Genomic DNA, 26,452 nt, shown 5'->3' with positions numbered 1-26,452 from the left:
TGGATTCAAGCTAGCCTTGCCGATGAGCAGCGATACCCCGAAACTGGTCCCAGGATGCTTGTTTCTGGTCCAGGGAGGACCTGGCTTGGCATTTCAGGCTAGATTGATACCATGGGGAGCAGGGTCAAGAATGATTTGCATATGGCTGGGTCCAAACCCGGGTGATGTGTTGAGCAAAATTACAATGGATTCAACCCAGATCTGTGCCTGGGGGTGAGGGTTTTATAAGTTTCAAAACTTCGTCCATCATTTTATTTTGTGATATTGCTATATGCGCCCTCAGTGGCTATGGGTGTGCCCAGACGTGGGTCCATTGTTCACTGCGCCACTGGACTCAAGCTAGCCTGGCTGATGAGGGGTGATACCCCGAAACTGGTCCCAGGATGCTTATTTCTGTTACAGGAAGCACCTGGCTTAGCAGTTCAGGCTAGATATTCCCATTGAGAACAGGGTCAAGAATGATTTGCATATGGCTGGGTCCAAACAGGGGTGACGTGGTCAGTAAAATAACAATGGATTAAACCCAGATCTGTGACTGGGGGTGAGTGTTTAAATGTTTCAACACTCTTTCCATCATTTTATTTAGTGATATTGCTATGTGCGCCCTAAGTAGCGAAGGGTATGCCCAGCCATGGGTCTCTTGCTCGCTGCAACACGCAAAGAAGATGGACGGAATGTTGAACATTGTCAAACATTTGCTGCCAGTCACAGATCTGGGTTTAATCCAACGTTATTTTACTCACCGCACCATTCCAGTTTGGACCCAGCCATATGCAAATCAGCCTTGACTATGTGCCCCATGTGAACAGACCAGCCCGCACTGCCAGGCCAGGTCCTCCCTAGTCCGGAAAACAAGCATCCTGGGACCGGTTTCGGGGCATCGCCCCTCATCAGCCAGGTTAGCATGAAACCGGAGGCATAGCCAGCATGGTACCCACGTCTAGGCATACCCTTCCCACCTAAGGTGAAAATGCAACACAAAAAGATGATGGATTTGCATATGGCGGGGTCTGAACTGGGATGGCGAAGTGAGTTAAAGAACAATGATGGACTCAACCCAGATCTGTGAATGGGGGTGAGTGTCTGAAATGTTTCAGCGCTCCAGCCATCATCTCTTTGTGCGTGCTTTGTTCGCCCCAAGTTGGCAGGGTATGCCCATACGTGGGTCTCTTGCTCACTTTGCCACTGGATTCAAGCTATCCTGGCTAATGAGGGGAGTTACCCCCACACCGGTCCCAGGATGCCTGTTTCCTGTCCAGGGAAGACCTGGCTTGGCAGTTCGGGCTGGACTATTCCCATGAGGAACAGGGTCTTGCCTGATTTGCATATGGCTTGGTCTGAATTGGGGTGGCGAAGTGAGCTAAAGAACAATCATGGCTTTAACCCCAATCTGTGACTGGGGTGAGTGTCTGAAAAGTTTCAGCGCTCGGTCCATCATCTCCTTGTGTTTGCTTTGTTCGGCCTAATTTGGCAGGGTATGCCCAGATGTGGGGCCCTTCCTGAATTTCCCACTGGATTCAAGGTTGCCTGGCTGATTAAAGGTGTTACACCAAAACCGATCCCAGGATACTCGTTTCCAGTCCAGGGAAGACATGGCTTGGCATTTCGGGCTTGACTGTTCCCATGAGGAACAGGGTCATGACTGATTTGCATATAGCTGGGTCTGAACTTGGGTGGCGAAGTGAGCTAAAGAACGATGATGGATTCAAACCAGATCTGTGACTGTGGGGTGAGTGTCTAAAAAGTTTCAGCGCTTTGTCCATCATCTCTTTGTGCTTGCTTTGTTCGGCCTAAGTTGGCAGAGTATGCCTAGACGTGGGTCCCTTGCTCACTTTCCCACTGGATTCGAGCTAGCTTGGCTGATGAGGGGTGATACTACTCAGAAAGTGGTCCCAGGATGTTTGTTACTGGTCCAGGGAGGACCTAGCTGGGCAGTTTGGGCTGAACTGTTCCCATGAAGAGAAGGGTCAAGGCTGATTTGCATATGGCTGGGTCTAAACTGGAGTGATATGGTGAGCAAAGTAACGATGGGTTAAACCCAGATTTGTAACTGGGGGTGACTGTTTGAATGTTTCAGCACTCCGTCCATCATTTTATTTTGTGATATTGCTATTGCTCCTTAAATGGCTAAGGGTATGTCCAGATTTGGGTCCCTTGCTCGCTGCACCACTAGATTCAAGCTAGCCTGGCTGATGAGGGGGATACCCTGAAACCAGTCCCAGGATGCCTGTTTCAGGTCCAGGGAGCACCTGGCTTGGTAGTTCGGCTGGACTGTTCCCATAGGGAGCAGGGTCAAGACTGATTTGCATATGGCTGGGTCCAAACACCGGTGACGTGGTGAGCAAAGTAACAATGGATTAAACCTAAGATCTGTGACTGGGGGTTAGAGTTTGAACATTTAAACACTCCGTCCATCATTTTATTTTGTGATATTACTATGTGCGCACTAAAGGTTATGGGATGCCCAGACGTGGGTGTCTTGATCACTGCACCAATGGATTCAAGCTAGCCTAGCTGATGACGGGTGATACCTCAAAACCAGTCCCAGGATGCTTGTTTCTGGTCCAGGAAGGACCTGGCTTGGCATTTCAGCCTGATTGTTCCCATGCAGAGCACGGCCAAGAATGATTTGCATTTTGCTGGGTCAAAACTGGGGTGACGTGTTGAGCAAAATAACACTGGATTCAACCCATATCTGTGACTGAGGGTGACTGTTTGAATGTTTCAACACTCCATCATTCTAATTTTGTGATATTGCTATGTGTGCCCTCAGTGGCTAAGTGTATGTTCAGGCATGTGTCCCTTGCGCGGTATACCACTGGTTTCAAGGTAGGTTTGCTGAAGAGGGGTGATGCCCCTAAACTGGTCCCAGGATGCTTGTTTCTGGTCCAGGAAGCACCCGGCATGGCAGTTCAGGCTGGACTGTTCATATGGGAAGCAGGGTCAAGTCTGATTTGCATATGGCTGGGTCCAAGCTGGGGTGACGTGGTGAACAAAATAATGATGGATTAAATCCAGATCTGTGCCTAGGGGTGAGAGTTTGAACATTTCAACACTCCGTCCATCATTTTATGTTTTTGATATTGCTCTGTTCACCCTAAGTTGCTAAAGGTATGTCAAGACATGGGTCCCTTGCTCGCTTCGCCACTGGATTCAAGCTAATCTGGATAATAATTTTATTTTGTGATGTTGCTATGTGAGTCCTAAGTGGCTAAGGGTATGTCCAGACGTGGGTTCCTTGCTTGATGCGCCTCTAGATTCAAGCTAGCCTGGCTTATAAGGGGTGATGCCCTGAAACCGGTCCCAGGATGCTTGTTTCCGGTCCAGGGAAGACCTGGCTTGGCAGTTTGGGCTGAACTGTTCCCATGGGCAGCAGGGTCAAGATTGATTTGCATGTGGCTGCGTCCGAACTGGGGTGACGTGGTGAGCAAAGTAACTATGGATTAAAGCCAGATCTGTGACTGGGGGTGAGAGTTTGAACATTTCAACACTCCGTCCATCATTTTATTTTGTGATATTGCTATGTGCGCCCTCAGTGGCTTAGGGGATGCACAGACATGGGCCCCTTGTTCGCTGTGCCACTGGACTCAAGCTAGCCTGGCTGATGAGAGGTGATACCCCGAAACTGGTCCCAGGATGCTTGTTTCTGGTCCAGAAAGCACCTGGGTTGGCAGTTCAGGCTAGATATTCCCATGGGCAACAGGGTCAAGACTGATTTGCATATGGCTGGGTCCAAACAGGGGTGACTTGGTGAGCGAAATTACAATGGATTAAATCCATATCTGTGACGGGGGTGAGTGTTTGAATGTTTCAACACTCAGTCCATCATTTTTTTTTGTGATATTAATATGTGCGCCCTAAGTGGCTAAGGGTATGCCCAGCCAGGGGTCTCTTGCTCGCCGCAACACAAAAAGAAGATGGACGTAATGTTGAACATTGTCAAACATTCATCCCCTGTCACAGATCTAGGTTTAATCCATCGTTATTTTGCTTGCCACGCCATTCCAGTGTGGACCCAGTCATATCCATATCAGCCTTGACCCTGTTCCCCATGGGAACAGTCCAGCCCAAACTGCCAGGTCTGGTCCTCCCTGGACTGGAAAACAAGCATTGCGGGACTGGTTTTGGGGCATCACCCCACATCAGCAAGGCAAGCTTGAAACCGGTGGCGTAGTGAGCACAGGACCCACATCTAGGCATACCCTTCCCACCTATGGTGAAAATGCAACACAAAATGATGATGGATTTGCATATGGCTGGGTCTGAACTAGGGTGGCGAAGTGAGTGTCTGAAATGTTTCAGCGCTCCATCCATCATCTCTTTGTGCTTGCTTTGTGCTTGCTTTGCTTGCCCTATGTTGGCAGGGTATGCCCATACGTGAGTCCCTTGCTCTCTTTGCCACTGGATTCAAGCTATCCTGGCTAATGAGGGGTGCTACCCCGAAATCGGTCCCAGGATGCCTGCTTCCGGTCCAGGGAAGATCTGGCTTGGCAGTTTGGGCTGGGCTATTCCCAGCCCGAAGCCTGGAGTGTCTGAAACGCTCGGTCCATCATCTCCTTGTGTTTGCTTTGTTTGTTCTAAGTTAGCAGGGTATGCCCAGACGTGGGTTCCTTCCTCACTTTCCCACTGGATTTAAGGTTGCCTGGCTGATTACTGGTGTTATACCGAAACCGGTCCCATGATGCTTGTTTCCATTCCAGGAAAGACATTCCTTGGCAGTTCGGGCTGGACTGTTTCCATGAGGAACAGGGCATGACTGATTTGCATATAGCTGGGTCTGAACTGGGGTGGTGAAGTGAGCTAAAGAACGATGATGGATTCAACCCAGATCTGTGACTGGGGGTGAGTGTCTGAAAAGTTTCAGTGCTCTGTCCATCATCTCTTTGTGTTTGCAGGGGGCGCTAGTGTGCCGGCTGCAAGATTGACGCCACGTAGTGAGGCTCTGCAGGCTGGATTGCCAATCCATTAATTATCCTGCAGTCTGGAGGCCCATCAAGGCATACAAAAACGTGCCTCTGCTCCCTCTTCTCTATGACTGCCACCATATACTGGTCTGCTGCATCTCAGGGGCCTCTGCGATGGATTGGAGGCTCTGATTCGGCAGCTGCTTGGTGGACAAAAATGGCAGCCCTAGCCTAAACTGTGGGCACACCGGAGCCTGGTCTTGTGGAGTATGGACTGCCCGGCACCGCAGCTGCGACTGCGTTGATTGGGCTTGCAGCGGGTGCGGCCGGTGCCCCATGAGTACCCTCCACTAGCTGAAGACCGCCCGTGGGTGGGCTTCGCTGCGGGCCTTGGCTGCGTACACCCTGGGACGGGCCCCACCACAGCCTGGCCTGAATGGGTGCAGAAAGATCTACCGGGGTTCCGCCCGGAGAGAGGTGCTGCGGGGGCTGCCGCAAGGTGTCCTGAGGGAAGCAAGTGGCTTGCGGCGACTGGGCGGCGGAGAACATACCTGCGGGGCCCAGTCCTGTCCCGGCCACAGCTGGGCCTGCTTTACTTGCTCTGGCTGGTGAGTGTGCAGCCACGACTTGCTGTGGAGCCGCGGGAGCCTGGTGAGCCACGTCATTGCTGTGGTGCGAGATTGAGAGGCCTTGCTTCGCCTGCTGGTCCGGTGGGATAACACTGACCGGGGCTAGCAGGGCCTAGAGCCCATGACTACCGGAGCCCTGCTATCCACCAACCGGTCTGCCTTGGTAACTCGTCTCCTCTTTTGTGGCTGCCCCCTGGGTCCCCTGCTGGATACCGCCCCCCCACCCCCCTGAATCTCTGTTTTGCTGTGCCCGCGCCAGGAGTACTGGGGTACGTGGCACCCCCCTGGGCCCGAGCGCTGTGCCTGACGGGGCCCGTCTGCCACCAGGATTCTTCAGACTCACCACATGGGCACCTGGTAAAAGGTGGGGGCGGTGCTGCTCTGTGGCATCTGCTATCCGGCATCTTCTACTACAACCCCTGGAGACGGGGCCCCAGTAAGGCCCACACATTGAGGGACCTTTTTTGCTGCCTGACTGTTCCCTTTGCATCCACAACTGCTTCTGGTCCTAGAACCAAATACCCTCAATGTTGCATGCTTTGACGCATGAACTTGCCTCTCTGTTCAGTCCGCTGCTGAGACATTTTTGTACTGTCTAATCTGCGCAAAGGTGACGAATGCGGTAGAAAGGACTGTCACTGAGGATAAACTCTTCACAGCACGAGCTCCCGCTAGAGTTTTTTAAGGACATTTTCAGGCCACGATTGTCACGCGCTCCCCACGAGGACACGCTGAGCTACACCGAGAGCGTTGAAATTAAGCGCGGTGGGCCAGACATACCTGCCACACGACTTGTCTCCACTAAGCGTCCCGCTATGCTCACCCTGGGAGCTGACAGATTAGCGCAGGAGGCAGTCATCGCTGGTGGCTTGACCAGCCAGTTTGCCATAGGTAAGACGGACACAAGGCAACCCAAAATTTCGTTCAAGCAGTGGAAAACCCCGAGGGGGACCACCTCACCGGTCGAGGACCCAACTGCAGCGACCATGGATGCCACTTTTGCCCCAGAGCCCAACATTCGCAAAATGTTTGCCGATCTGAAACATTCTCTATCCGCCATTGACCTGAAGATTGACTGTAGGAGAGTAGGATCTGCATTTATTTTGCCCCCACTTTCTTTTCTGATGTTAACATTGGTTTCTGGCTATAGTCTGGCTGGGTCCCTGCTAATCAGGGCCCCAGTGTCTCTGTTCTCTCTAAACAACTTGGAGGGCATATTAGATGCACTAGTGATTGGATACTGTGGTACCTTATGAGCCCCTTGTATATGGTACCTTAGGTACCAAGGGCATAGGTACTTCACAGGCCTACCAGGGGCTGCATCATGTATTATGCCACCCCTGGGAAGCAGATTAAATCTGAACCCACAGGCCTGCTACTGCAGCCTGGGTGAGGCGGTGTTAGCACTCCTCACTGAGGTATAGGTTCCCTATATCTCACCTTACACACACACATATAAGCCTATCAGTCACCCCTAAGGCAGGCCCTATCAATCCTGAGGGCAGGGTGCTTGGTTTACATGTGAGGGGGTGCCTCTGCCTGAGCAGGGTCCCTCTGCAGCTCTCAGAGTCGATTCTCTGTGGCTGTTTGTGGATGCGGTTAAACCATATACTCAAGTGCATTATAACCTCGCGGTAAATGCTAACTCTGGGATGACTGCATCAAAACAGGTCGTGTTTGGTGTAAAACGCTTTGGAATCATACCCCCACACCAGTAACTGGTGTGGGAGTATGATCCCACCCTTCTAGAGGGGTAGACATGTACCTACTGTGGAAACACGGTAGAATCCTTAAAGAGCCCTGGCATCACAAAATGGATGCCATCAGCACAGACACTGGGCTGCCCTCCTGCTGCTGACCGAAACTCACAGTGGAGGAGGCCCAACAATAGGCATCCTGTCACAGGGAGGTGCCACCACCTTCCAGACAGGATTTAGTGTATTGGGGCTGGGTGCACTCCTAGAGTGCTTTGAAGTCCTGCACTGGGGGAGCAGTAGGCTCCTCTGTGCATATGCCAGCTCAAACCAGTTCAGGGGCTACCTGCCCCTGCTCTGGTGCGAAACTGGACAAAGGGAAGTGGTCATAGAGCTAGTCCCTCCCTTTCCTTTTGTATAAGATAGGGAACCCTTGCCATTGCAAACTAGATATCCCTGGACGACGCTCTACAAGAAGAATCCTGGACCTTCAACGTTCCACTACCTCTGGAAGACTGAAGAATCTCCCTTGGAGTCAAGGAGTGACTCCCCTGCTTGGCAGGCACCAAAACTTTGAATCAACGGTCGCAAACTTTCCTGCTCCCGCCGGGGTCCGAAGTTCCTGCAGCCCCAGAAGTGGATTTCCTGACTTCTCGACGGCCATCGTGAGTCCCCAGCAGAGCTGAGGCGAGTGTACCCCACGAGTGATGAGGAACAGCAATACCCGGGTACGGTGCACTATTTTCGAGTGCAATCCCTTCACGACGTTCTACGAACTTGTGCATTGTACCACGTGTGGTCCAAGCCTCCAGCAGAATTTCCACCGAAGATCAGAGGCCTACCTCGTCCCGAGTGACTGTGGGCTCCTGTGAAGTGAATCCTCCTGAGTCGTCTTCGCGAACCCTTGCCCATTGGCTTGTGGGTCCTCTGAAGACTTTTCTATTGAACCAAAGGGCTCCCCTGGTTGCTCCAGGCCTGCCCTCACTTACCCTTGCTGGGTGAGTCCCTCACACCTTGCTGGTCTGCACCGCTGACTTTCTTCACATTCCACGAGACTTGCTGTTGCCAAGGCTTGTTGGCTCCAGTCCGGTTGCCGGCACCTCAGTAAGCTGCAGACATTGTCGGACATGCCGAATCCAGCTCCTGGTCATCGTCGACGCCTCCTGGACCTCGTGGCTGAAGAGTCAAGATACCCATGATCACCTGAAATCACCCAATGACTGTGGGCATCCAACTTCCTGGGCCCTGGTCACTGGCGCTAGTCTGCACCGCTGACTTTCTTCACATTCCACGAGACTTGCTGTTGTCAAGGCTTGTTGGCTCCAATCCGGTTGCCGACACCTCAGCAAGCTGCAGACATCGTGGGACACGCCGAATCCAGCTCCTGGTCATCGTCGACGCCTCCTGGACCTCGTGGCTGAAGAGTCAAGACACCCATGATCACCTGAAATCACCCAACGACTGTGGGCATCCATCTTCCTGGGCCCGGGTCACTGGCAAGTGACTTTGAACACTGTCTCCTCTGCTTTCAGGTCTTCTTTCTTCAGAATCCATCCTTGGATTTCACCGGACACTTCTCCTGTCTTCACAAGCTGCAAGTCTTCTTTGGCTGCCATTGAAAACGACGCCACGACCCGACACCAAAAGACACCCATGCACCCGACTACCCTGGGTGAGGTAACTTGTGCACTCCGGTGCTCATGTGTGTGTTGGCTCTAGAACTACTTACCCTGTAAGTGACTTGCTTGTAGACTCTCCCGAAGTACCCTAAAACTATAAATTTCCAACCGCGACTTGCTCCATTGAAGTTTATTGGGATCCGCGGCTGTGTTCTCACACTGCATGCGTCTCCCGTGGGTCCTTTACTTAGCTGCCTTGGGTGGATTAGTGAGGCCCCAGCGCTTCTGAAGACCTTAGGCCTTCTCTCTTCTCAAGTCGTTCTTCTTATACCTCTTTTTTAGTATATGGTCTGGTACGCCCCTAGGGCCCCAGCCATATAAGTGGTTAATTTGTTGTGAAACATTGATTTGTGCATATGTTCCTTACTTCTAATCTCATAAAGAGATTAGTAGAGTATGTCTAGTAATAAATACATATATATTTTTTATATATACCTGTGTCGTGTCCTTTCATTCATTAATTCAAGAGATTATAAGGTAAAACAAGCTGCTTTACATTCCTCAGAGACTTAGTCTGAAGGCTGCTCTCCACAGCTACCACTAGGATAGCTTTCTTTAAAAGGTTGTCTTAAACTTATCTACCATAAGAGTCGAATTGGACTGGTGCAAGGTGGCCACTTTAACTAGTGACCAGCATATGCCAGGCCAACTTCTCACATTGACTCGATGTCGGATCGCCTGGACTGGCTCCGGGACAAGGTGACGAGCCATGATGAGCGCCTCACAGAAGTTGAGCAGAGGACATCCGCGCAGGAGGATAGGGAGTGACGACCCGGGAGAAGCTACTCTGTATGGAGAAAGTGCTGGAGGTCATCAGAAACAAAAACAAAGACCTTGAAGCGAGGTCCCGGTGCAACAATCTGCGCATTCTCGGAATCCCAGAAACAACTGCGATGACCCACGTAGAGGACTTCGTCGAGGAAATGTTGCGGTCCCTCTTTGGCGAGACTCTATCAGCAATGTGCATAGTGGAGCGTGCACACAGGTCCCTCGGTCCGAGACCCCCAACCCCCCCCTGGGGCCCCGGCACACCCAATCATTGTGAGACTTTTAAACTATAGGGACCGCAACACTGTGCTGCGAAAGGCCTGGGATCACAATGACCTCAGATATCAGGGCAACTCGATCTCCTTCTTCCCCAATTTCACCTTGTCTGTTCAGGCCTCCCACCGAGAATTTGTACCGGTCAAAAGACTGCTGCAGCAACAGGAAAATCAAGTATTCCTTGCTCTACCCAGTGAAGCTTTGCATCTTCAACTTTGGCAAGACAACCTTTTTCACAGATCCCGAGCTTGCTGCCAAGTTTGCACGCAGCCTCAAGCGTTCGAGACTGGAGGGCCACGTGAATGGGGACCAGGTGGCTGAAGACACCCTCAATGAAAATGACTGAGCCAGTCTGGTAGTGCTCTGTTCCACACACTCGTCTGGAGAGACTCTTGCATCCGGCTGAACTGGCGCACATCCGGACTTACTGTGCTCTACGTCCCTATGAGCATGTGAGGGAGTCGGCATTTGACTGGGCTACTTGAATGCTTTGTTCTGTTGCCCTCTTGGGGGCCCTTTTTCCATTCACCTGACTCTTTGGTGTTGGGTTACGCCGAGCACCCTGGCGCCACCCCCTGGGATGAATCCCATGTTTAATTTTGTTGCTGGCCTTGTTCGGCCTTGTATAGGCAGGGTAGATGCTCTCCAGCCATGTTGGGTGGCTGTAGTGGGTTGGGGGTGGGCTGTTTGGGGGCGGGAGAGCTACCTGGGATGGGTTATTTTGCTTCTTCTTTGCCTCTTTTCTCTTCTTCCTGTCCTCTCTCTGGTCTGGGTTGTACAATTGCTGACCCCTGCTCGCCGTGTGGCCCACATGTATGCATGGAAATGGAAGGACACTGTAATTACTGACGGGCACCCGCCCTCAAAGCGGTAACCTGGAATGTGACGGGTCTGAATGATGGTAGAAAGATGTGATTGGTGGCTGCGCTCCTTAATCGATAAGGGGTGGACATTTGTTTTTTACAGGAGCAACATCTTATGGGGACCAACTGTTCAGCCCAGCGGGCGGGGTGGATGGGCGAAACGTTTATAGCGGGTTACTCCAGTTATGCCAGAGGCACAGCCATTATCCTTAGGTAGAGTCTCCATTGGCATACGCGCACTGTGATATGCGATCCCCAGGGGCGTTATGTTTTGGTGGCGGGGGTCCTCGCCGGTCACCCAGTTAGACTCATATCAGTTTACGGCCCTAATACTGATGATCCCCAATTCTTCATGGAGGTGTGGCGGTTGGGGGACTCCCTAATCCCTGGGGTGGTACTCTGGGGGGGGGGGGGCAACTGTCGAGCGGCTCTGTCAGGCCTCACCCTCAAGCTGCGGCGCAGCTTCGGACCCTTATGGAAGACCACGATTTGATTGATGTTTGGCGTCGCCAACACCAACATGACCGGGAGGGAACCTGCACCTCCTCTGCGGGCCCCAGTTGGCCTAGAATTGACTATTGGCTTATATCTCGTGACGCGGACACCTACGCTAGACGTTGCACTCATCTTCCCCAAATGCTCTTGGACCATGCCCCAGTATTCCTAGAATTGTTTTTACCGGATGTGCCGAATAGAGCTTTCAGCTGGAGACTCCCAGCTGACGCTATTCGAGACCAGGTGTTCTGAGAGGAAGTCGGGTCCGCCATACAGGACTACTTTGCTACTAACGTGGACTCGGTAGAGTCCCTGTCCACGCTATGGGAAGCGTTCAAGGCTTTCATCAGGGACAAGTGCATTGCCGCGTAGTCCGGTGCCTGCGCTCGTTAAGGAACGATCTGCGGCGGCTTGAAAAGGAGATTCGCTTGCTCGAATTGAAATTTTTCGAGGCTGGTCAGCTCACAGTCCTTGGGCAGATTAAGGCCCAGATAGCGGACTTTGAGGAGGCGGCACACAGAAAAATGCACTACTTGGGCCGGGAGGCACGCGCCTGCCAATATCGGGAGGGTGACCGGGCCGGCAAAACCCTGGCGGGCCTACTTGAAAAGCCATGGGCAACTGATTATATCAGCAAGCTGGGCACAGACGAGGGGACGTTGCAGTCAGACAGGCATCAGTTCAAGCTGAAATGACCAACTATTTTTTGCCGCACAACAGTTGGAGACACTTCCTGATCTACCCCCCTTCTTTGACTCCATAGAGTTAGTATGGCTCAGCGATGCACACCGTAAGTATCTGGATGAGCCTTACACGGAGGAGGTGATTGGCGTAATCCGGGCCATGCCCAGGGAGAAGGCCCTGGGCCTGGATGGTTTAACCCCTGCTTTCTACAAGGAGTTTGCACCGCTTCTTGCACCCCACCTTCTCACCATGTATGAAGACTCGCTTAAGCGGGCGCTCTTCCCCCATGTCTCCGAGAGGCACTGATAGTGACCATCCTTTAGCCGGATAAAGATCCGCTTCTCTGTGACTCCTACAGCCACTCTCAATGATTAATGTGGATAATAAAATCCTCGCTAAGTTATTAGCTACGTGGCTACTTCCACTGCTCCCACGATACTTCAGCCCGACCAATGTGGATTTGTTCCTGGCAGGAGCACTGCCTATAACCTCCATACACTCTTTGCGGTGATGCAGGAGGTGGATCTCTCCCTCCCTGCCGCTGCTGTATTTCTGAACGCAACCAAGGCGTTCGATACGCTGGAATGGCCTTATCTGTTCTCGCTCCTGACCTGTATTGGTGTGAGCCCTGCCTTCCTCCAAAAGCTCGCATTATTGTACAGCTGCCCGACTGCCAGGTTGCGGATTAACGGTGTGATATCCCCCCCAATTGCTGTAACTCGTGATATGAGACAGGGGTGTCCACTCTCACCCCTCCTCTTTGCCATAGCCATGGAGCCTCTGGCAGCCAGATTGCGGCTGCATCATGCTCGGAGGGGGCTTGATTTCATGCCTAGGGTAATCTTGGAGTCAATGAACGCAGATGATGTGACTCTTTACGTCAATCACCCAGAGACCAATCTCGACCCCCTTATTGGCAAAATCGCCAGATTCGGTGGACTTTCTTTCGTCAATGTTAACTGGGTGAAGTCTATGATTTTTCCACTCACAGCTGCAACGGTCTTATTTCAGTCAGAATTCCCTCTCAAGTGGGTGACTTCCCCAGTGAAGTATCTAGGCATCTGGATCAGTAGGACAATGAGGAACTGTGGGGATGCAATTATGGCAGGCTCATGGAGTGGTTTGAGAGTAGGTTTCCCCGTTGGAGAAAGCTCCCTCTCTCCCTGGCTGGCCGGATCGCCATTGCTAAGATGGTGGTCCTACCAAAATTCCTTTATGCGTTTGTGAATCTCCCCCTCACCTCCGAATTCAAGAGGAGGCTGCGCTCCAACCTGATTTCCCTCGCTTGGGCGGGTGGGCAGCCTCGTGCGACCTGGGAGCTAATTATGCTCCCGTTTGAGCAGGGGGATTGGGAGCGCCTGACCTGGAATTACATCACAGCTGCGCGCAGGCCCACTTTGGGTTTCATTGGATCTACTCGACACTCTTTATGGCACATACCACCCCTGAAAGCGATCCAGCAGAACCAGTTCCACTACACATGGCACTGTTTCACCCACAGCGTCGCCCGTGGCCTGGGATTGTTACAGTGGGATGAACATTCTGGGTGTGGCAGCAGCTTCACCGCAGAGCAGGTCTGAATACTATGTTCGCTCCATCGGTGACGCTCTCTAGACACCCTGCAATGCCTTTCACGGCTGAGACTGGGGTCTGCCAGCGTTTATGCAAGCTCCAGGTACATACACTAGGGCATGCTTTCCCGGAAGGTGTTTTTGTTGACCTGGATACGGCAATGGGAGAGGACCATACTGGCCTCCTTGACAGCATGACTTACTTCCAGCTACGGGCGGCGCTTCAAGCCCAATATCCTTCATTCCCGATCGCACCCCAACTTTCCAAGTCCTGAAAGCATTTTTAACCAATCCCTACCCCTGCAAACTTATTTCACACATTTACTCTGGTATGCAGCGCGAATATCCAGTATACGCACCCCCCGCACAGCGCGAATGGGAGGCGAGCTAGGGAACTCCGTTCGGGGAAGGGTTATGGGCCTACTGCTGCGCACAGTCAGGGATATGTCACCCAATTCTAGACTGTGACTTATCCATTTTAAATTCCATCATAAGTGATATAGGACTCCTGTATGGCTGTGTAAAGCGGGTATGAGTGCGGATGTGAGATGTGTGCGGTGTGGAGTACCCGAGGCCTTCTTCATGCATCTGGCCTGGGACTGCTCGGACGTAACAAATTGCTGGGCCCGCGTTTTCGAAGCGATGGAAGAAATGCTGGAATGCAGGCTGGAGCGCTCCCCACTTATTGCTTTGCTAGGATATGTCAAGGACCTCCCGGCTAATATTAGGAGACTGGCTGCCTTGATGCTGCTATTGGCCAAGAGGAGGGTAGCCATCGGCTGGGGCCATAAGCGCAAACCGCGAAGGGATGACTGGCTTAGGGATGCTGCTTTCTGCCATAACCAGTTGTCAGAATTCTGGGAACTCATGCTGACACAGTCACTCCCTCATAACATCTGGCAAACACTGCAGAGCTTTCTACAACTTCACTCTGTTGACCATGCAAGCGCCCTGGTGCCCGAGGCATAAACGGTCACTGTGCTGCATATGCCACTATTGGGGGACCGCTCCACACGTCGGAGTACCCCCCTCTTTTGACCAGAGTGATTCCCCTTCTCTTCTTCTCTCCCTACACCTTTCCTCTTTCTTCCCCCCTCTCGCTGATCTATACCTCTGATCCCCCTTTCCACTCTGTCTTTCTTACTCATTCTGGTTGACTGGCGACTGCTGCCCTCCGAGCTGATGCACAACTGGCATAAACATGTAACGCTACTGAACTTTGCACATATAGCTGTATGGACTTTTAGCGTGACCGGATGACTGTTTAGTTGAATATCTACATGTGTTAACTTGCCTCTTGTAGGAATCGTTGATACTCCTTCTGGACAGTGTGTCGCAGTTCTGTATGTGCTTAAGATCTATAAATAAAGTTGTAAATCTCTTTGTGTTTGCTTTATTCTGACCAAGTTGGCAGGGTATGCCCCGACGTGGGTCCCTTGCTCACTTTCCCACTGGATTCGAGCTAGCCTTGCTGATGAGGGTTTATACTCCGAAACTGGTCCCAGGATGCTTGTTTCTGGTCCAGGGAGGACCTAGCTTGGCAGTTCGGGCTGGACTGTTCCCATGGGGAGCAGGGTCAGGACTGATTTGCAAATGGCTGGGTCTGAATAGGAGTGATGTGGTGAGCAAAGAAACAGTGGATTAAACCCAGATTTGTGACTGGGGGTGAGTGTTTGAATGTTTCAGCACTCCGTCCATCATTTTATTTTGTGATATTGCTATGTGCACCTTAAGTGGCTAAGGGTATGTCCAGACGTGGGTCCCTTGCTCGCTGCACCACTGGATTCAAGCTAGCTTGGCTGATGAGGAGTTATACCCTAAAACCGGTCCCAGGATGCTTGTTTCCAGTCCAGGGAGCACTAGGCTTGGCAGTGTGGGCTGGAATGTTCCCATGGGGAGCAAGTTCAAGACTGATTTACATATGGCTGGCTACAAACTGGGGTGTTGTAGTGAGAAAAATAATGATGGATTAAACCCAGATCTGTGACTGAGGAGAGTGTTTGAATGTTTCCACACTCCATCCATCATTTTATTTGGTGATATTGCTATGCGCGCCCTAAGTGGTTATGGGTATGCCCAGACTTGGGTGCCTTGCTTGCTGCGTCAATGGATTCAAGTTAGCCTGGCTGACGACGGCTGATACCCCGAAACGGGTCCCAGGATGCTTGTTTCCGATCCAGGGAAGACCTGGCTTGGCAGTTCGGGCTGGATTATTCCCATGAGTAACAGGGTCATGACTGATATGCATATGGCTGGGTCTGGAATGGGGTGGCGAAGTCAGCTAAAAAACGATGATAGATTCAACAAAGATCTGTGACTGGGGGGGTGAGTGTTTGAAAAGTCTCAGCGCTCCGTCCATCATCTCCATGTGTTTGATATGTTAGCCCTAAGTTGGAAGGGTATGCCTAGACGTTTGTCCCCTGCTCACTTTGCCACTGGACTGAAGCTAGGCTGGCTGATGAGGGGTGTTACCCTGAAACCGGTCCCAGGATGCTTGTTTACGGTCCAGAGAGCACTAGGCTTGGTAGTGTGGGCTGGACTGTTCTCATGGGGAGCAGGTTCAAGACTGATTTACATATGGCTGGCTCCAAACTGGGGTGACGTAGTGAGCAAAATAATGATGGATTAAACCCAGATCTGTGACTGAGGTGAGTGTTTGAATGTTTCCACACTCCATCCATCATTTTATTTTGTGATATTACTATGTGCGCCCTAAGTGGTTAGGAGTATGCCCAGACACTGGTGCCTTGCTCGCTGCGCCAATGGATTCAAGCTAGCTTGGCCGATGAGGGGCGATACCCCGAAACCAGTCCCAGGATGATTGTTCCTGATTAAGGGGGGACCTGGCTTGGCATTTCAGGCAGGAATGTTCCCATGGGGAGGAGGGTCAAGACTGATTTGTTTTTTGGTGGGTCCAATCAGGGATGATGTGGTGAGCAAAATAACAATGGATAAAGACAAAAATCTGTAACTAGGGGTGACAGTTTGAAAGTTTCAACATTCCGTCCATCATTATATTTTGTGATATTGCTATGTGCACCCTAAGTGGCTAAGGGTATGGCCAGACATGGGTCTCTTGCTCACTGCACCCCAAAAAGAAGATAGACGGAATGTTGAACATTGTCAAACATTCACCCCCCAGTCACAGGTCTGGGTTTAATCCATCGTTATTTTACTTACCACACCATTCCAGTTCGGACCCAGCCATATGCAAATCAGCCTTGACCCTGTGCCCTATGGGAACAGCCCAGCCTAAACTGCCAGGCCAGGTCCTCCCTGGACCGGAAAACAAGCATCCTGGGATCGGTTTCAGGGCATGCCCCCTCATCAGACAGGCTAGCTTGAATCCGGTGGCGTAGCAAACACGGTACCCACATCTGGGCATACTCTTCCCACTTAGGGTGAAAATGTAACACAAAAAGATGATGGACGGAATGCTGAACATTGTCAAACATTCACCCCCAGTCACAGATCCGGATTTAATCCATCATTATTTTGATTGTCACACCATTCCAGCTTGGACCAAGCCATATGCAAATCCGCCTTGACCCTGTGCCCCATGGGAACAATCCAGACCAAACTCCCATGCCAGGTCCTCCCTGGACCAGAAAAAAAGCATCCTGGGACCGGTTTTGTGGCATCACCCCTCATCCTGCCAGGCAAGCCTGAAACCGGTGGAGTAGCGAGCATGGGACACACATCTGGGCATAACCTTCCCACTTAGGGTGAAAATGCAAAACAAAAAGATGATGGATTTGCTTATGGCTGGGTCTGAACTGGGGTGGCGGAGTGAGCTAAAGAAAGATGATGGATTCAACCCAGATCTGTGACTGGGGGTGTGTGTCTGAAAAGTTTCAGCTCTCCGTCACCCATCATCTCCCTGTGTTTGCTTTGATCACCCTAAGTTGGCAGAGTATGCCCAGACGTGGGTCCCTTGCTCACTTTGCCAATGGATTCAAGTTAGCCTGGCTGATGAGGGGTGTTACCCCGAAACCGGTCCCAGGATGCTTGTTTGCGGTCCAGGGAAGGCCTGGCTTGGCAGTTTGGCGGGACAGTTCTCATGAGGAACAGGGTCATGACTGATTTGCCTACGGCTGGTTCTGAACTGGGGTGGCAAAGTGAGCTAAAGAACGATGATGGAATCAACCCAGATCTGTTACTGGGGGTGAGTGTCTGAAAAGTTTCAGCTTTACGCCCATCCTCTCCTTGTGTTTTCTCTTGCTCTCTACGTCACTGGATTCAAGCTAGCCTGGCTGATGACGGTGTGATATTCCGAAACCATTCCCAGGATGCTTGTTTCCGGTCCAAGGAGGACCTTTAAGTCCTGGCTTGGCAGTTCGGGCTGGACTGTTCTCATGAGGAACAGGGCCATGACTGATTTGCATATGGCTGGGTCTGAATTGGGGTGGCAAAGTGAGCTAAAGAACGATGATGGATTCCACCCAGATCTGTGACTGGAGTGACTGTCTGAAAAGTTTCAGCGCTCCATCCATCATCTCTTTGTGCTTTCTTTGCTCACCCTAATTTGGCAGGGTATGCTCGGATGTGGGTCCCTTGCTCACTTTGCCACTGTATTCAAGGTAGCCTGCCTGATGAGGGGTGTTATCCCGAAACTGGTCCCAGCATGCTCGTTTCTGGTCTAGGGAAGAACTGGCTTGGCAGTTCGGGTTGGACTGTTCCCATGAGGAACAGGATCATGACTAATTTGCATATGGCTGGGTCTGAACTGGGGTGGCGAACTGAGATCTGATCTGTGACTGAGGGTCAGTGTCTGCAAAGTTTCAGCATTCCGTCCATCATATCCTTGTGTTTCTCTCGCTCGCTGCATCACTGGATTCAAGCTAGGCTGGCTGATGAGGGGGTGATACTCCAAAACAGTTCCCAGGATGCTTGTTTCTGGTCCAAGGAAGACCTGGCTTGGCAGTTCAGGCTGGACTATTCCCAAGGGGAGCAGGGTCAAGATTGATTTGCATATGGCTGGGTCCAAACTGGGGTGATGTGGTGAACAAAATAAAGATGGATTAAACCCAGATCTGGGACTGGGGGTGAGTGTTTGAACGTTTCAACCCTCCATCATTTTGTTTTGTGATATTGCTATGTGCGTCCTAAGTTTCTAAGGGTATGCCCAGACGTGGGTTCCTTACTTGCTGCACCACTGGATTCAAGCTAACCTGGCTGATGAGGGGTGATACCCCGAAACCAGTCCCAGGATACTTTTTTCTGGTCCAGGGAGGACCTGGCTTGGCTGTTCAGCCTGGACTGTTCCCATGAGGAGCAGGGTCAAGACTGATTTGCATATGATTGGGTCTAAACTCGGTTGACGTCGCAAGAAAAATAACAATGGATTAAACCCAGATCTGTGAATGGAGATGAGTGTTAGAAAGTTTCAATATTCCTTCCATCATTTAATTTTGTGATATTGCTGTGTGTGCATATGGCCCGCCTACTCTCTGCCTGCTCAAATTACCGGCCTCCACTGTTTATTGGATTTTTTATTTTATATATGGAGAGGGGGGACATTTTTTAAAACAATCATAATGAAATGTGGAGTGATTAACCTATTGAAAGCAATTACGTTTTTTATTTCCATGCAGTTTTTAGATGTTTGAGCCACAGGACGTTTTTCATTAGTGATTAGGAATTTTGCTCTTGAATAGATTATTTCATTTAGAAATAAAATTGTAATTAGTGATGTGATGAAATTTATTGTTTTATGCTAATGGACTACAGTCTCAATAAACTTAAGTTTGAACTTTGTAATTTTCATGCATTGTTACTACAGAATTCTTTTGTACATGAGGCCTTAAGTTCTCGAGTGAGCGTTATACAAACATCATAATCATAAAGTTGCATGACTAGACTCCTGACAGAATCTTTAAGCCTCTACTTGGAATCTGCTCTGTTTAACAGCGTGATGCCTTAATAAACGGTATGTTAAGTCTTATTTAAGTGTAGTGTTCATTGACGGGCTTCATAAGCTTATCCAAAATTATCTCGTTCATGTTTCCAATTCGCAAATGACAGTTTGATGAATGACATGTAAAGGCAAATACCAAACAATTATCCAATTCATTTTCTCAGGTATTGCCTCAATGTTAGTATCATTCCTCGTGGGTTTGTACTACAATACGATAATTGCATGGGTGATGTGGTATTTCTTCAACTCCTTCCAAGAACCACTTCCATGGAGTAACTGTCCACTAAGTGTCAACAAAACAGGTACCGAATTTAACATCCGATATTATTGTTTATAAAGACACATTTTGGAGCCTTCAATTGAAAATGTAATTAATTTGTACTAACCTTTGCAGCTATTTCCAACATGATTTATGTCCAACGGTGTCAACTAAAGCATGCAATACTTATTCCTCTGATTAGTTTCCACTAAAATTATAAATAATGTAGTACTTGTATTGTACATTCCGGACAAGATTCAGAAGTACTACATAAACATGTGCTTTACTTACAGTACAAATGCATAGTAATGTTACCTATTGTTGGAAAGTTGTAACTGTATGAAAAGTAATTAAAACTATTGTGACATTGGAGCATGTGACGCCTGTTTGATGCATTCCCATAGTAAACAGAATTATGAGAGATCGTTTACCATGCTGTGCTACACCAAGAAACAGACTGGTATAGATGAGCGATAATGTAAACAAGGGCTTTGGTTCGGCCAGCAATTCGGATGGCGAACTAATCCAATGCACTTTCATGAATGGAGGCATAAAAATTGTTTTCAGGAGCAACCATTTATTTTTGGAAGTTTTATATAGCGTGAACATGATCCAAAGTATTGGAGCGATTTACATGAGCACCAGTTTCATTACACAAGGCTATACTCATGTTTTTGTGTGGCAAAGGAGATTAATGCAGAATTTATAATTTGGTAGACATCCAGGGTGACGGAGTAATTTACTCTGTGACCCTGATGGAGAAGCCGCCACCAAATTATGAAATGTCCACTGGCCCAGCGGGCATTTCAAGCATTGACATGAACCGCTGTCATGGAGGTTCCTGCCAATGCATTGTAACTTTGCCACACTGCTCTGTCAAACATGATGGACCGCACGCCATATTTACATTTATGTTTATTTTCAAAAAGAAAATAACGAAGCATGATTTTCTTTTTGAAAATAAAAAAGAATAATGCCCCTCTCACCAGGGGAGTTTTCTTCCATAGAGAGGGATACATTGAGCACTTTTCAGTGCCCCTTAATTCCAGTGTTTTTCCTGACAATGACGGACATTGAAGAATAGTTATATGTCCACCAATCTAAATTAGGCAGAGTCTTGCTTTTTTCTTTAGAACACCTAGGCACGACTTCAAAAAACTAAGGCACAACATGAACACTTTTCAAAATAGGACTCTACATACTTTAGAATACCGACATACAATGTGAACAAAGCTTAACACTCATTTTCCAAATAAAAGGTAATATTTATTGCCGCAAGTTCCCATATATCAAATGGCAATAATACACATGTAAAATAAATGCATGTAGTGAATATATATGTATGTAGGGGTATATATATATATATATATATATATATATATATTATACACACACAAGAATACATGTATGGAAAGATAACTGTATGTACACAAAAATAACCAATTAGAGCTTGGAATACTTCACCGGCTGTCTGTTTGGAATCATCCTCGCCAGCATGACTGGGGAACCTATTGACAGTCTCACGCAGAAGAGCTCTACCGGGCACACAAAGAAGGCCCTTGGCAGTGCGTCTGCTCCACAGGAGAGTTCCTGTCAAAGTGCCAGGAGGTCTCCATCTTTATACTCTTTACTAACATGGAGGGAGACTTCTAGAAGCTCCCCCTCCCTTCATCTGCGTTGTAGGTGCTGGCAACACTCTCTCCGTTGAGGTCACTCAACAGAGCTAGCCAGGTTCTGATTAGAGTTCTCAGGCATAATTCTTCACATTCTTATCCTTGGACACTGTATGCATCCCACACCGTATGTTCTAGCAGCTTATCTCTCGCGCTCGGTGAAGTGAGAAACATACACAACCTTTGCACCCAAGTAACCTGGGCCTGCCAGCGTTCGCAGCTGGAAGGCATGGTCAAACATACACAAGATGAAACTGTGCTCACAAAATGTAGTTTAAGCAAAATGGAGTCAATGGTCAAAACTACTTGTAGCATTACACTCCACCCCTTGACAATTGACTAACAATTAGCATAACTCATAGGTGTAAAAGTTATAGCTCTAGGATGAAACAAGAATATAAAGTTAGGCACACTTTGCATGCAGAAATAAATAGATATCAAAATCCAAATTAATAATGAAAATAACACTTAAAATATACATAAGTTCCCCAAAGTCTAGCAACCATCCAAATAATCAATCCTACCACCCCTTGTCCACATCTTGCTTCACTCCCTTGACTAATTCATGCATCTGCATTAAGATGAGAATGGATGGACGCATAATGGTCAGACAAATCGAAACACAATCCTTCAAAATCTGCACAGCCATGGTTATGTTTTAGAAGCAAATAGTCAATAGCAGTCCTATTCTGTAACACAGATTTTCTTGTTCCCTGAACAACCAATAGCAATTCAGCTAAAGCAGTATTAGTTTAATTTATATATTATTCCATTAAACATGCAGGTTTGTTTATTGACCTAGTATTATACACAGTTATCCCAGGAATGCTTACTATGGATGTAGCTAGGCTAATATATTCAGTTTTGAATAACAAGGTAATTTCAGAATCACAGTCTTTAGACAACTGAAATGCATCTCTAGCATTGCGAAAACGTAAAGCTGAATGCAAAGGAAACATCATAAGTACTAATCGTGTTAAGGCACATGGTCCACCCAGCAGGTTCACTGGAATGTAGGTATATGACGTATTGCCACACAAAAAGAGCCATCCCTTGCGTAATATAACATGCCTAAAGTGACTAGCAATATACACTATATGCTTTTAAGACATATTGTTATTTACAGTAGTACACATACTATCACTCCGTAACTGACACAATGTACGTTGCTCTCTGGAGATGTTACTCATAGAATTGTTAAGCTTTAGCTGCTGGCACTTGCCTATTTTATCAGGATCACATGTAAGGTTATAACAAACGCCTCCAACAGAGATATGTATGTTATGATATGAGTCATATTTTTCCACAGATTTCCTGTCATCTCAGGGCAAAACTTACAATACTCGTATAAAGAGGTGTATTCTAACATCGCTCTCCTCCACCACCTCATCAGCATTGGTAGTATTAAAGATGTGTAACCGAACATCAACAGGAGTAGGTTTTGCAACTAAACAGGTGGCGATAACGTCGAGGGTGCTCTTAATGTTCTGCATACAGAAATGAGATATGTTGAGCACATTTTTGGCCAAATAGGTCAACATGTTCTCCGATTGCTGTAATAATGTTGTCATTTGATACTGGTGGTTGAATCCCTTGGCTGTTGGCATCTCTGGACCCTCCCGGTCCCCTCCAGACACTCCCAAATACACTCCAAACAGTGCAATCAGACATAGACTGTGACCTAGAAGAACAGAGAACAGACAAGTATGATCATTTTAGCAAATGACATTTATCAGCAGGCACCTGTTCCCATTTCTCTTCTCCAGGTCTCATTACAACAAGGATGTTGTCTTTTCCTGTAGCTATAATTTCAGCGGGGTCAGGAGGGTTGTTGGGGGATTCAATCCATACTTTGGCTCCTTGGTTCTTATCAGTGGAGCAGAACCCTCCCTTCCCTCGTACAGTAAGAAGGGCTGGGACAGTCCCATTCCTAAAAATTCCTCCACAAACTGGCATGATGATAATCTGAGCAACTCAATCTCTGTCCGAGTTGCACTACTAAATCAGCGTCTCCACTGTTCAACAGTATAACTTATATCTCTCCTTGGTAATCAGAGTCTATTACCTCTCTCAAAACTTGGATGTCTTATAAGGTAAGCCCTGGTCGAGGGGCAATCAAACCAAAATGTTCCGGGGGAATCTGAATTCCAAGCCTGGTTTCAATTAGAGCTATAGCTCTGAATTTCAGTCTGTGCATCTGCAAAGCATGTAAATCAAGACCTGCTGCCTCTGGGGTGGACAGATATGGAGCTATGGGTCCAGGAGTTGTCTCTCAGTACAAGATAGTGTTAGTGGCCACGTGAGGCTGAATCTGCAAAGCTGGTGTCAACATTCCCAATAACAGAGATTCTGCATTTGTCAAAAGCCTGTTGTTCAAAATTAACAATACATCATGCAAATTATCTCTCCAACCTTTTAATGACCCATCTGACACTTTTTTCAGCTGAGCTTTCAACAATCCATTCATTCTCTTAATCAGTCCCACAGCTTGTGGATAGTAAGGGATAGCTATATCCACTCTATGTTGTGCTGTGCACAATAATCCTGCTCCAATCTGCCTTTGAAATGAGAAGCATTGTCACTTTGGATCTGTAATGGCATACCATAATACAAAATAAGTCAATTCAGTGTTTTCAAAGTATTCTGAGTGGCGAGTTTACACGTAACGGCTATCAAGTAGCTAGAATAAATATCAACCACTGTACATGCATACTGACAACCCTGACTAATTGTCATTGGCCCAATGTAATGTATCTGCCATATGCCCTGGCAGTTTTCCCCTACCTAGCTGACCTCTCACCACCTCTCACCACCTGTGGGACTGGTCTGTGTTGTGTTGTGTATGCATAATCGCAGTTTTGATCAAATCTAGAGAAATATGTATCCCCCGCTCACCTGGCTTTCTCTCCCAGGTGTCCACAATTTGGGTATGCCCACTTAGTCATTCCCACGTAATCAGAATCCTGTGCCGCCACCCTGGCCTTCAAACGTTTAGCTTTTTCATCTGCAAAGGAATTCCACCACTGTTCTAATGAGTCTGCTGGGCAGTGAGCATCTACGTGATAATCAAAAACTGTGTTTTGTGGTAAACTTTTACAGATCTCTTGCCACAACTCCTTACCCTTTCACCTCTTTTGAATGTATCATCCAGTTATGGGCATGCCATGTGGGAAGCCAGGTTGCTAAGCCATTGGCAGTAGACCACATATCTGTGTAAATGTGATACTTTCCAGGTAATTTCTGTCTCAAAGCTTGATACACGGCATATAGTTCTCCAAACTGGCTACGCTTTCCCTCTCGGTATTGGTAAACAATTTATTGGTCACAGGATTGTACAACACCACTTTCCAATGCCTCTTAGCAATAACATACCTGGCTGAGCCATCAGTAAACCATACATGTCTCTTGTCTTCTGAAGACAATGCTGCAAAGGGCTCACCCCATTTCACAGGCGACTCCTGTATCTCAGGCACTTCCTGTAATGCCTCTGTATCTTCTACTGGGGCCTGCGCTACCCGCTCATGCAACACTGCAGTATCTATGGGGCCTACTATGGCCCTGTCTTGTATGTACCATTTCCAATTGATTATGCTGACTTCCTGCGCATGCCCTATTCTATGAGTCTTGGAGAAACTCATCACCCATTGCATTATAGGAATTTCAAGTCTCAAAATCACATTGTGCCCAGGGTCAACTGCTCAGTGTCCATCAGGGCCCAATAACATGCAAGGAACTGCTTTTCAAAAGGAGTGTTTCGCTCTTCAGCATCTGGTAACTTCTTTGCCCAAAATCCTAAAGGCACCCTTTTCTTTCCTTGTTTCTGCCACAAACTTCAATTGGCATACTGCCCCTGGACTGTCACATTCGGCTCAACATCCCCCTTTCGTACTGGTCACAAACATAAGGCATGCTGTATAGCCTACTTTAGTGATTCAAATGCGTTCTGTTGCTGCTCTCCCCACTCAAACTCATGTTTCTTTAGCGTAACCTTGTACAAAGGGGCCAAAATCTGAGTTAAGTGAGTTATATGCGGTCTCTAAAAACCAAACAATCCAATGAACCTCTGAGCTTCCTTCCTATTTCACGGCACAGCAAATTCTTCAATCTTTTGTCTCACTTGCAGCGCCACCTCTCTATGTCCCTCATGGATACCCCAATATTTCAAATTTTGAGAGGGTCTCTATATCTTTGCAGGGTTTATCTCCCACCCTTTACTCTGCAAGTGTTCCACAATCCTGTTCAGTTGGATCTGCACTTGTTCTTATGTCTGTCCCTGTATCATCACATCATCAATGTAATGGCAAAGCTGCCCCCTGGGAATGACTGATACTTCACCCAAGTGCTCCGCTACCATCTGGTGACATATAGTAGGACTATGCAAATACCCTTGAAGAAGTCATTGAAATGTAAATTGCCTACCATTCCAGGAGAAATAAATTGGTCTTGGTTCTCGGGGGCTATCGGTATAGTGAAAAAAGCATTGGCAATGTCAATAGTCGCATACCACGTCCCAGTGAGTTTCCCAGTGAGTTTCATGTATTTTCTCAATTAATGTAATCATATTTGGGACAACGGCAGTCAGTGGAAGAGTATGCTTGTTCAATTTGTGATAATCAACTATCATGCGTCAACTATTATCCCTTTTGAGCATGGGCCACATGGGGTTATTCCTGGCGGTAGTGATTAGAATCACCACCCCTGCATCTATTAAGTAATGTATGGTCTCACTGACCTCCTCATTCCCTCTCGGAATTCTGTACTGTTTCATATGAATTTGCTTAGTAGCTTGGGTACCCTTCACTGGAGGAATCTTTAAATGACCCACTCTAGACTGAGATGTACCTTTTTGATGCAAACTGATGACATCCATCCTCTAAATACAGAGTCATGAGAGCGCCGGAGCTGTGTCTGAAGGATCCGCTAGTGACGCTGCGGTAGCGGAGCACAGCGCCGCTACACAGCCCGCATTACAGGGGGGAGAGGTGAGGAGCCTTGGCCTGTGGGACAGCTGGAGCGGTCCGGATCTTACCTGGGGAGAAG

The 26,452-nt window shown here is 48.5% G+C and overlaps 1 protein-coding gene across 1 annotated transcript in view; it reads left to right on the top strand.

The window, feature by feature from the left end:
* Positions 1 to 26,452, top strand: part of SLC6A19 (solute carrier family 6 member 19) — a 793,248-nt gene that overhangs the window by 62,114 nt on the left and 704,682 nt on the right. The window contains exon 3 of the mRNA XM_085606111.1: positions 19,645 to 19,782. Within this exon, the coding sequence (XP_085462237.1) occupies positions 19,645 to 19,782 (138 nt within the window). The remainder of the gene's footprint in view (positions 1 to 19,644; positions 19,783 to 26,452) is intronic.

Source organism: Triturus cristatus, chromosome 5_1 (assembly GCF_964204655.1).
Source record: "Triturus cristatus chromosome 5_1, aTriCri1.1, whole genome shotgun sequence".
NCBI lineage: Eukaryota > Metazoa > Chordata > Amphibia > Caudata > Salamandridae > Triturus > Triturus cristatus.
The sequence above is the reverse complement of the archived record's forward strand: the minus strand, read 5'-3'. Positions and strand labels throughout refer to the sequence as shown.